At 26.8% G+C, this 12,947-nt stretch overlaps 2 protein-coding genes across 3 annotated transcripts; both read left to right on the top strand.

Annotated features, from left to right (window-relative positions):
- Window positions 1–483: 483 nt before the first annotated feature.
- LOC112789176 (S-adenosyl-L-methionine:benzoic acid/salicylic acid carboxyl methyltransferase 2) lies at window positions 484–2,887 on the top strand. The gene is made up of 5 exons (XM_025830957.2): window positions 484–555; window positions 906–1,027; window positions 1,127–1,531; window positions 1,914–2,177; window positions 2,446–2,887. The coding sequence occupies exons 1-5, from the start codon at window positions 519–521 to the stop codon at window positions 2,821–2,823; spliced, it is 1,206 nt and encodes a 401-aa protein (XP_025686742.1). The 5' UTR covers window positions 484–518; the 3' UTR covers window positions 2,824–2,887.
- Window positions 2,888–6,343: 3,456 nt separating this feature from the next.
- LOC112789175 (3,7-dimethylxanthine N-methyltransferase 1) lies at window positions 6,344–8,736 on the top strand. Of its 2 annotated transcripts, none has more exons than XM_025830956.2 (5): window positions 6,344–6,474; window positions 6,705–6,826; window positions 6,956–7,366; window positions 7,859–8,116; window positions 8,269–8,736. In XM_025830956.2, exons 2-5 carry the CDS (start codon window positions 6,740–6,742, stop codon window positions 8,638–8,640), a joined length of 1,128 nt encoding a protein of 375 aa, XP_025686741.1. In that variant the 5' UTR covers window positions 6,344–6,474; window positions 6,705–6,739; the 3' UTR covers window positions 8,641–8,736. The 2 variants fall into 2 exon arrangements, with proteins under 2 accessions (XP_025686741.1, XP_072088385.1); XM_072232284.1 differs by having other exon boundaries at window positions 6,953–7,366.
- Window positions 8,737–12,947: the final 4,211 nt, after the last annotated feature.

The following is a 12,947-nucleotide window of genomic DNA, read 5'->3' as shown; positions in this document are numbered from 1 at the left end:
TGAGTTTTTAATTTTATTAAATTACTTCTAGATATTTTTTTTAAGTCAAAATTATTTCTGAACGTTTTTAATTTTATTCTTGATGTCTTAGACGAAGTTAACATGTAAGAATTCATCACTCATATTTTGGTAACTGAGTCACATGTAGGATAGTTAAAGAAATTATTTCATCCTTTTCCGAATTAACTATCTTTTTTATTTACAAAGTTTATTAAAAAAAATTTGTTTATTTATTAAATTTAAATAAATTTAGGAAAAGAGAAATATTTTCAATAGAACCGTGTATTTTTTATTCAGAGACTAGTGAATGTGAATGGTCCCGCTCCCGCCACGTGTGAATATAAACTGAAGACGGAACAATATAATGCACGCGGAAGACGTGGTTATGGAAAAATAAATTAGAAACGTGTAAAAATGGGAGTCAGTTTTAAGGACATAGGAGGCTCTATAAATAGATTGAGGTGAGTTGCATTGTTTCATTCATGAGAGAATTCATAACACAAGCAAGCAGTGAACATATGATGAGCACCTTAATTAGCTGGGGGTCAAGAGAACGTAAGTATATGTAATATAGTACATACAAATGGCTCATTTTTATTTTTCTTTATTCGGTATATAATATTTATTCAGGTGCTTTATTTGTGTGAATGAAGGAGGGAAACTAGTTTCCTCAAATGTGAATTTTATTCTTTATGGATAAGTTTTTGTCAATATTTTAAATTTTTATAAAAATTATTTATATGTAAAATGATCGGATTTTAAGTTTTTATTGATAACAATAATAGTTTATTTGTTATTTATTACATAAAATTTCATGGGTAAAATATGTTTTTTCTATTTCTAACTTTTAACATTTTTCAAAATTTTCCGAACATTTAATTTGATTGATTTATTATTATTATTAGGTACCAAGTGCATTACTACAAAGGAAATAGAAGACATGGAAGTTGGTATGGCATCACAAAATATGCTGCACATGAATAGTGGTGTAGGAGACAAAAGCTATGCACATAACTCTTTCTTTCAAGTAAACATTTCTTTATAAAAATGTTTCATAACAATGATCTTATTATTATTATTTTTCAAATTTTTTTATACTAATTAATTTGAATGTTCTTCTAAGCAGAAAAACGCAATTATCAAGGCAAAACCAATATTAGAAGAAAGTATGACAAGACTCTATTATAATATTCTTCCCAAGTGTTTGAAGGTTGCTGATTTAGGGTGTTCTTCAGGACCAAACACTCTTCAAGTGATATCGAATATCATCAACATTGTTGACACTACTAGCTCCAACTTGAATCTTAGCTTACCTGATTTCCAATTTTATTTGAATGATCTATTCGAAAGTGATTTCAATACTATTTTCAAATCACTCCCTCAATTCTACAAAACATTGGAAGGGAAGAAGGGAAACAAGATTGGTCCATGTTTCATTAATGCAACTCCTGGAACATTCTACAAGAGGCTCTTTCCTACTTCTTCCATGCACTTCTTTCATTGTTCTTATAGTCTACATTGGCTTTCACAGGTAAATAATATACCAAACTCATGTTTTATCTAACAAGTTATGTATTTTTCTCATTCCTTGTATCATTTCTTTTCAATATATTTTAAGTTAAAACCTTGTTTTATTATAATTGAGATTATTGAGTAAACTTAACTCAACTAGTGTCTAATACTTATAACCTATATCTAGAGACTATATTTTGATGTGAGAATTGTAATACATTCTCTTCCTGTTATTAAATTGGATAGATTTTAATATTAGATATACTAGAATTAAAATTGAGTGAATCTATTATGAATCTCACGAGACCAATATTTAAAAAAGAGTTTCATATCGAAAGACTACCTGAAAAGAGTTTTATAAAATATTGAATATATATATTGTTCCTTTGAGTTTGTTGTAGTCTCCAGAGGAGTTGACTATTGATGGAGGTGGAGCAGTGGAAAGAGACAGCATATATTTAACAAGCACAAGCCCAATAGCAATGCAGAAAGCATATCTTGGGCAATTCCAAAGAAACTTGAAAGCATTTCTGAAATCACGTTCAGAAGAATTGGTAACAGGGGGTGAGATGGTTTTGACATTTATTGGAAGGCAAAATAATACTTCTGAAATCAGAGCTACTTGGAACTTATTGGGCCTTGCACTTAATGAAATGCTCTCAGAGGTATCATACTAAATTAAGTATATTTCAATATTTCATGTTCCCTTGTAATAATTTTTTTCTTTTCTTTTTTACTTAAAATATAAATTTTGCATAACTACTTTTTTATATACATTATTGTGGCTAATTAGTAGTTAATTTTTTATATACATTATTGTGTAGTATTATTCTTTACATAGAATTTAATACAATATAAAGTAATTATACCTTGAATAAAAAATAAGTACATATTATGCACAATAATAAGTTAATAACATGTATGTTGTGACAGAATTTGATTGAAAAGGAAACATTGAAATCCTTCAATATCCCAAATTATGACCCTTCAATGGAAGAAGTTAAAGAAATAATTGAGGAAGAAGGATCTTTCATTCTTCACAGAGTGGAAACTATGTGGATGGGTTGGCATGGCAACATGATGAATAATGAAGAAGGTGCTAATGGCAATCAACTTGATGAGAATGTGACAGGGGAGTTTATAGCTAAATACATTAGAGCTGTTACTGAACCTCTTTTAAAGGCTCATTTTGGACAAAGGATCATGGATGAGTTGTTCCTTAGGTTTAAAGATAAGGTTGCCCAACTTATTAGGGATATTCAAATATTGGAATTTCCAAATTTTATAGTGTCTCTTATTAAAAGTGCTTAATATAATGAATGTTTGATGCCAAAATGCAAAAAGATATACACTAATACTATACAGTGTATTCCTATTTTTATAGGTCTTCTTAAATAATGTTACAAAAAATAATTGTTATTTGTTCTTTTGGTTTTGGATTTTTTGCTTTTGTCCAACGTCAACCCTGAAACCATTCGATTTACACTTTGTGATATAAAATTACATAAATCGAATTTACTTGTTTTAATTTATTAAAAAAGTTTAATCGTATTTAGTAAATTAAATTTAGTTATTTTGATTTAATTAATATAAAAATATAAATAAAATTTAATTGATTCAAGTTAAGTGTATTAATGCAATTTAATTTAACTACATTTCATTTACATAAAATTATTTAAAATAGATATATAATCAATTTAAATTTAAGACATCTATATAATTTTAATTTTCAATCAATTTATTCAAGTGAATTATCTTAAATTTTAATGGAACAGAGATAATATAATAATAAGAGCAAAACATATTAATCTATATATTTATTAATTTACTTCCAAATTTTTAGTGGGGACAAATGCCTCTCCTCTTTCTCATCGACATCTAGATCTGTCCCTCATTATATCTTTTATTTTAAATGCAAACAATAATTAATTTAATACATGCACACATAAATTTGGAAATTTTCTTTCATATGTCCAACTATTTTTTTAAAATATTATTTTCACGTACAAGTTATTTCTCTGTACAGATCATTTATATTTATACGTGTATATTTTTTTTATGTCATTATTATATTTTTTTTGTTATTTTTTTTTGTTATCGTCGTTACCAACATCACCATCTTCTCCTCTTTTTCTTTCTTTTTTTATTGGAATTTCTTCTTCTCCTTTCTTTTCCTCTTTCTCCTCCATAATCAGTTATCTCGTTGTTAAAAATAATAAATCATTTAAGTTCAGACTGTCAATTGAACCAGAACAAAATTAATTATTGTTTTGAATTATTGTTTTTGTTTGTAAAAATTGTTATTTATCGTTAATTGTTTGAATTGAATCTAATGTAAAAGTTATGCATTAGAGGAAATATTTTTTCTGTATTTGCAGTAAATTTGTGTGTAACACGAAGATATTTGAGTGTATTGTTTAAGAATTTTCGGTGTATATATGTTGATAATTAAGTTTTGCATAATTCAAAACTCTTCCTCTTCCTCCTTCTCATCTTCTACTTCTTCTTTTTTTCATCATCATCATCGTCTTCTTCTTCTTCTTTTTCTTATTCATCTTTTTTTTTTATTTTACCTTCTCAAGTTTCTTCTTTTTTTATTCTTTTAACAAAAATAAAAACAAAAAATCAAACAAAGAAGAAGAAAAAACACATAATACTATAAAATTATTTGAAAGATGATGAACTTACATTCATTCAACTAAAAGAAATAATAAAAAAAGAAGAAAAAATAAAGTATTAGAGGAAATATTTTTCTATTATTTGGGTGTAACACGAAGATATTTGAGTATATTGTTTAAGAATTTTCGGTGTATGTATGCTGATAAGTTTTGTATAATTCAAAAACTCTTCCTCTTCTTCCTCCTCATCTTTTACTGTTTCTTCTTCTTTATCTTCTTATTTCATATTCTCATAATTCTTCTTAGGAGAAAAAAATCAAACAAAGAAGAAAAGAATACATAATGTTATAGAAATAATAAAAAGAGAAGGAGAAAAAAATTGCAGCAACAACAATAGTAATAAAAAAATGAAGATGAAGACAAAATACGCGAAGAAAAAAAAAAGAAAAAATGTAAAGGAGAAGGAGAAGAAGAAGAAAGAGAAGGAGGAGGAAGAACGCAGGGTATTAGGCTTTGATTAACTTGTATGACTTGTATGTAAAAAAAAATTGTACGTATAACTGTACTCTTTTTTAAATCTCCTTTTTATATTTAAAGGGATCGGAAAAAACTATATCTTTTATTTTAAATTGTAAAAAATAATTAATTTATCATATATGTGTAGAATAGGAAAATTTTCTTTCATATGTCCAACTATTTTTTTTAATCTCTTTTTTTAAGAAAAAAGATATTCGTGGCTAAAACTTAAATTCAAGACCATTATTGGTATAACTTATCATCTTGATAATCTCATAGTATATATTTAAAAAAAAAAAACAAAATTAAGGTAATAACAAAAATCCTATATATACAATAAAATTAAATTTATTATTGGTCAATAGATCTGATTATTATATAAATAATTCAAAATTTGAATTTCTAACAATTATTCTAGATATAAACCCATGTTTTTTTTATTTAATTTTGTTTGAACAATTTAAAAAAAATAATTGACAAAAATAATATTAAATTGATATAAATTAAATTTATTTTATATTAACAATGAATTATTATGCACTAAAAAAATAATTCGATATAAAATTATTATATTTTTATACTTTAGTTAATATTTTTTTATATTATACCATATTATTTTTGTTTTAGAATAATTTATTTTAATATAAATATGAGATAATATTTATTAAATTTAATTTTTAAAAATATAATAATTTTATGTTGAATCGACCGGTTTAATCCCGATTTATTTCGATTTTTTTTTTAATCGGATCAAAACAGATCTATTAACTTTAGCCAATTTTATGGTGTCTATGATTTAGTGTCTAAATTTTGTCTAATTTTTTTTGTAGTAAGTTTTAAATTTTTAAAAATTATTTATTTTTATATTTTTTAAATTAAATATTAATTTTTAACTCTTTTTAGTAAATAGATACCACCTTTTAAGATACCATAGCATTTATCATTAACTTTTTAAATTAGTTTCAGATTTAATTAAATCTTATTGTCATCTAGTTATAGTAAATATGTGAATATGTTGTATAATATTTAAAATTAGAAGTTGTCTGATTCATCTGTTCCGAAAAAAAAAAAAAAAAAAAAAAACCTTATACGTCCCAGGCATATGAAAGAACAAAATAAAGGAGACAAATTGGGGGCATGCACAGTAACCTATTGTCACAGTTCAAAAAAACACGTGACTTTTGAATGTTGTTAGTTGTTAGTGTTTCTCTACAAATGTTGAAATTTTAGAAGCGCGTTGAAAGTTACTCTACAAAACTACAAATATCAATTCAGACATCGCAACGCTGGAGGACCTTATTGGTTATTAAAAAAGTCTAAAAAACTAGTATTTTTATTAAAATTTAATTAGTATTTAATTAATAAAAAAATAAATAATTTTATACTATTAAATATAATTTTATATTATTAAAAATATTAATAATAACTAATTAATAATTACAAATTATAAAAATTATTAGCTTTCTAATATATTAATAAAAAAGTCTATGCATATTTTAAAAAAATTTAATTTTAATTCAACATCAAATATTTTATATAACTTTTTATTTATATTTATATTTTTAAATAATTATTTATGTATATAAAAATTAATTATTTTTATTCACATCAAATTACGTAATTAAATATATATATATATATATATATATATATATATATATATATATATATATATAAAATTCTTGATGTGGATAGTGTGTTAAGTTCATTTAAAAAACGTGCAACAATGTAAATTTTACGGACAAAGGAGCCTCTCTATAAATAGATTGAGGAAGTTGCATTGTTTCATTCATCAGAGAATTCATAAGACCAGCAAACACGAGAGAACGTAAGTATAGTATATACATTGGATTGGCTTATTTCTTCTTCTTTTTTCTGTTTATGCAGTAGCTTTCCTCCTTCTTCCTTTTTCTTTTATTTCATTTTCTTTTTTCTTCTTTTAATTTATCTTTTCCCCCTATTTTTCATTATTCTTTTACTTCTTCCCTCAGAAATCTTTCATTTTTTCTGTCTTTACCATTTTTCTTCAAAATTTGATTGATTTATTATTATTATTAGGTACCAAGTGCATTACTACAAAGGAAAGAGAAGACATGGAAGTTGATATGTCAGCCCAAAATATCCTACACATGAATAGTGGTGTAGGAGACAAAAGCTATGCACATAACTCTTTCTTTCAAGTACTATACATACACTATTCCCTACTCTTTCTCTCGATCTATATAAAATTGTTTAATAATAATGATCTTATTATTATTATTCTTTTCGAATCTTTTGTACTAATTAATTTGAGTGTTCTTCTAAAGCAGAGAAAGGCAATCATCCAGGCAAACCCAATATTAGAAGAAAGTATCACAAGACTCTATCATAATAATATTGTTCCTAAGTGTTTGAAGGTAGCTGATTTAGGGTGTTCTTCAGGACCAAATGCTCTTCAAGTTGTATCAAATATCATCAACATTGTTGACACAACTAGCTCCAACTTGAATCTTAGTTCACCTAATTTCCAATTCTATTTGAATGATCTATTTGAAAATGATTTCAATACTATTTTCAAATCACTCCCTCAATACCACAAGACATTATTGGAAGAAAAGAAGGAACTCAAGATTGGTTCATGTTTCATTAATGCAACTCCGGGGACATTCTACAACAGACTCTTTCCGACTTCTTCCATACACTTCTTCCATTCTTCCTATTGTCTACACTGGCTTTCTCAGGTGAACAATATAATGTTAAACTAACCCATTTTGTCTAACAAATTTTATAGGATGAACTATGTTTTTTGCTTCTAAGGTATGCAATTTTCGTTCAGAAATATCACTAACATCTAATCTCATTCAATTTTATTCGTAACGGTTTTTATTTGTGTAAAAATTACTATTGGACATTAACTTCATCTAAAACATTAGACACAAAATTAAAATATCTAGATAGCTGCCACAAATTGAAAATGTTAAAGATAAAAATGAATGAATCGAAAATGATACACTTTTTAACTTATAAAAAAAAATAAAGTAATCCAAACTAAAACCTACTAATTAGTTTGGTAATGATCATTATTTAAATAGTATTGCACTCTCTACTTTTTCTAAAATATATTAACATTCGCTCATGTTAACAAATACAGAACAGTAATAGTGACAATAGGAAGTAATGTTTTTCCTACAAATTAAATTAGATTAAAGACGATAAGAGTGAAAAAATTTCAGGTTCCAGAGAAGTTGATTGAAGGAGAAGAAGCACTTAGATGGGACAACATATATTTAACAAGAACAAGTCCTGTGTCAATGCACAGAGCATATTTGGAACAATTCCAGAAGGACTTCAAACAGTTCCTGAAATCACGTTCAGAAGAATTGGTAACAGGTGGTGGCATGCTTTTGGCATTCATTGGAAGACAAGATACTTCAGAAATTAGAACTGCTTGGGAGCTAATTGACATGTCACTCAAGGACTTGCTCTTAGAGGTACACACTAAAAATCACATTAAGAAAATAATTTAAAAACAATTTGTTTTAGATCATGGTTCTAAAAAATCAGACCAAACCGACATACGGTCAATTCGATTAGATTAATTGGATAACATATTAACATACGATATTTTGTGTGTTGTGTGAAGAAATTGATAGAAAAGGAAACTTTGGAATGCTTCAATATGCCAAATTATGACCCTTCAATGGAAGAAGTTAAACAAGTAATTGAGGAAGAAGGATCTTTCATTCTTCAGAAACTGGAAACGGTTCATCAGGATTGGGACCCCAACACAAATGGAGGAGGCAATGATAAGAATAAGGTTGATGAGAATATGAGAGGGGAGATTGTAGCTAAATACATTAGAGCAATTACTGAACCCCTTTTAAAGGCACATTTTGGAGAATTGAGAATGGATGAGTTATTCCTTAGGTTGGAAAATAAGGCTGTCCAACTTATTAAGGAGACTAAAATATTCAAATTTCCTATCCTTGTAATATCCCTTATTAAAAATGCTTAATACAGGATCCCTTTATGTATGTTAGTGCTATTCATATTTTGTGAATAACATGTATGTTGTGACATAATTTGATTGAAAATGGAAGGAAGTTAAATACATTAGAGCTGTTACTGAACCCCTTTTAAAGGCACATTTCGGAGAAAGGATCATGGATGCATGAGCTATTCCTTATGTTTAAAGATAAGGTTGCACAACTTGTTAGGGAGATTCAAATATTGGAATTTCCTAACTTTGTAGTGTCTCTTGTTAAAAATGCTTAATATAAAATTATGTCGTTATCGGTCCACGTGTAACCTGAGATAATAAACTTAGAGAGTTGAACTTATTAGTTAGTTAATTGCTGCTCATAGTATTAGTTAGAGCGAGTTACTAGCTAGCAAAGTTAGTTAAACATATTAAGTTAATTAGCTCTTGTATAACTGTATAAAGATAAACATGTAATGCAAAAATGAATGATAAATGAATAACTTTTATCTTTATCAAATTCCTTCTTTCTCATCTTTTCTTATTCTCTTTTTCTGCAAATTCCAATTATGCAAATCCGAATTCACTAACAGCTTCTTCATTTACTATTTCTTCTTCTATTCATTTCTCTTTCGTTCTTTTCTCCAAGTTTTTCATCCTTCACCTTCGGACTCATCTAACAAAAATTGATGAGAGCATAGATTTCTCCTATCGTGTAATTTCACAATTAAGTTACATCAGCACCTTGTTAAAAAAATAGATAAAAGATTAATGTAGTACATTTTTATCAATTTTAAATAGATAATTAGTGCAATTAAAATTTTAAAAACAAAAAATTTAATATACAATATTAATGTTAGAAACCATTTTAAAACTTATAAAATAATCTCATTTGTAATAAATTATCATCCATTATGTAAGCACATTTAACATCTGAAAAATCTATTGTAAATGTAATTTGACTTTAAGTTAACATATAGATTGATCTAGGTAGGGTGTAGCTTTTAATTTTTTTAAAATTGCATATAAATTTTAATTTAGTCTATAATCTTTTAATTATCTCTATTTAATTTCTAAACTTTATAAATATGACTCATTAATTTCAGTAATAATTTAATTATTAACTACTAAACTAACTCAACTTAGTTGAAAAAAAGACATTTTTTTAAAAACTAGAATAAGCCATCTTTATAACATTATCTTTGGCATTTGATACGATGAGAAAGACATTCTTTTTTTGGATAGTGGTGACTGGTGAGTGGTACTATCTCTTATTTGGCAGTTTTAAATTCAATTAAATAATAAAAATAAATAAAAAAATCGGACATGTAAACGATGAAAAATGAGAAAACATACAAAAATAAGCGTAATAAGAGAGAATTTTGACGTCAACAAAATAAACATAATTTTTATAATTGTTTTTATATTTAAATTTTTTTAAATTTAATGATGCAATTATAATATTAGTTAAAATTCTATTCAATTTAAATAATAACAAAATATATCAACTTTTTATTTTTTAAATTGATCTAAATTAAATTATTAATATTTTTATTATTTTAAAAAATTATATTTTTATATTTATAAACATATATGTTGTTTACCGTGTAAATAAATTAATTATGAGTATATTTCGTTTACACGGTAAACGTTGTAAAAATTTAATAAAATACCTAATGATTTGTCCACTGCATCTTCTGATATTTGTTCATAAAAAATGCCCCCTTTTTTCCCTGAGAAATTTAGTTCTTCACAACTTCTCACCCTTGAAATGAAGTTGTCATAATCAGAGTTATATTCAGAGCTGTCAGAATTGGATGCGTAATCAAGCCTGCGCACATCTTGTGGAGAAAATGTCATTTCTGCTTCATTTAGATTAGTTGTGGCAGAAGTACTCGCTGTTTCAATTTTCGTTCTGTACAAAGACAAATCATTATGATGTACCCCAATGATATTCCTGTCACTAGTATTTGGACTCTCTTCATTCCCAATTGCCTGATCTCTTTTGTTTTTGTTATCTTCAAAGCTGTAATTGACAATGGGCTTTCAGCTTTGTCTCATGCGAAGTGCCTTCTGTATAAAAGATACTTGATATTTTGATATCTTCAGTTGACAGTTCATGATCATATGATACCTGATTAATGAAACAATTTTGATCATAATCAAATGCATTAATGTTAGAATTTTGATTATAAAGTCTTGTAGGAGTACTAACCTTATTTGTTGCATTTCTTCTGCTATATCTCATCCTCTTAGCCAATGTGTTCTGAACTTGTGTGTCATGACTATAGACAATGTTCATCATGTCTATAATAATATGTAAAAATCTTTTACTCCTTGCTGTGTGGAAGTGTCATGACTATAGACAATGTTCATCATGTCACTTCTTTGGTTGATACATGCATTTGAATTCTGTCCACCTGTAGAGCTTTCTTCTTTGAATTTCTTACTACTTCTTGATCTTGTGTTAGGTCCACGTATTAATGTTTCACTTAATCCTATTGTGGCCTCTGTTGGATAAGACTTGTTGTGCATTTTCTTCTTCAGGCCTCTCTTCTTATTCGTCTTTTCTATTGGTTGTGCTTCAGGAGAATTGCTTTTACAAGACTTTTTTGTAGAGTTTTGCGTTAAGTCTATAATTGTTTCTTCTGCTGAAATGGTAGGGGTCTTGTTTATTGCTTTTCTTCTCACATATTTTCTCTTGCCAGTTGAGTTTTCTTTGAGCTGAACATTCTTTTCTTCAGTTGGCTTTCGAGTTCGTTTTGGTTGTGATGTGCTTTCTACCTTAGTGACATCCATCTTTATTGGTGTGCAAACAACATTAAATTCTACCATAGGATTATTTTTTTCATATTCATTGATAAGGATGAAATTTGTAAGCAACCAAGGAACGATGTGCTTGTGGTGGCAAAAGATGATAACAAAAAACATATATAAGGCATTAAATTTGTACTCATATCTATGCATCTGTACTCATGCAAATAAAAATTGACTTCTTACATAAACAGAAAAAGATCTAAAGAAGTATTCACCATAGAATCTACAGAATAAGCACTAATAAACTACTAAATAATTTATCTAGTTGTCATTATCATTATTAGTTTACTTTGTATTACAATGCAACTACTAAATTTAACAGGACCAATTGTCAATAAAATAGGTTGACTTACCCTGAAGATTTCCGGCATTATTCACTGTTCTGTTGTAATTGATTTGTGAATCCAATAAAAAAAATTAAATTCATCAATCCATTGTCTGATTAGGTTGCATTCAAATTAGTTGATGCTGCATTTTCTTGCATAGCTATAAGTTGAAAAAAACTCATATGACCAAGTGCAGGAAGATCACTAGATACTGCTCCATCACTATAAGTGGGTATCTGGGATTGATCTTCCTGTTCTAGTGCGTAGATCGGCACTGTTTTTTTAAGAATGGGTTTTATGGGAGTAGTGGGTACCTAACGAGTCTCAACTTCTTGATTTTTTTATCTTTCATTTCTTTGATATCCATTCTTAATTCCTAAATCTGATTGAAAATCACCAACAAAAAAGTGAAAAAAAATTGCAAGTGAACCTGTCTCAAATCCTAAACAAAGCTCAATTCTCCTGTTACCTTTTTTTTCAATGAACAAAGATAAAAGATTAAACCAAATGAAAACAAATGAGATTCAATGACAGAATAATCTAGTTCATATCGAAAAATAAAAAAACATACTCAATATTAGGATATTAGGAGAGATATACAGTTGTAGTTATCTTTTTTCTGAGCAACTGGGGTATTTTGTAAATGGGAAAGAAAAGTGTGTTCCCGAGTGAAAATGAAAACGAGAGTGACTGATTATTGCTTCCTTTGAAACTTCCGCTTCTTTGTCTTCTTGAATTGGATTTTTTCTGTTTTACCAACCAGTTAACCAAAAGCTAACACAATAATAATACATTTAATTAATCAGCAATTTTCATTCAATCCATTTTTTTGTGAAATTTATGATATTTGTAGTTATAATAGTTACCATAGTTAAATAATTTTAACATTATTTAAAAAGTATTATTAAAATTAAATTCATATATATATATTACATTAAATTTTAAATCAATTTTAATGATATATAATTCTATAAATATTTATGTGACATTTTATAAAATTTAAAATAAAATCAAACTAAAACTAAGAGTATTAGAGGTGCTCTTACTACTTAAAAAAACGTTATTTTAACTATAATAATAAACGCAATAGTATGCACCTTTTATATTTCAATGAAATTGAATTATCTCAAACAATGACTGGCCAGCACCAAAGATAAAATCAACAGCACTTTGAATAGTACAAAGAATCCAATTCTATAA

This window comes from Arachis hypogaea, chromosome 3, assembly GCF_003086295.3.
Source record: "Arachis hypogaea cultivar Tifrunner chromosome 3, arahy.Tifrunner.gnm2.J5K5, whole genome shotgun sequence".
NCBI classification, from domain to species: Eukaryota; Viridiplantae; Streptophyta; class Magnoliopsida; order Fabales; family Fabaceae; genus Arachis; species Arachis hypogaea.
This window is presented reverse-complemented; position numbering and strand designations above follow the sequence as displayed.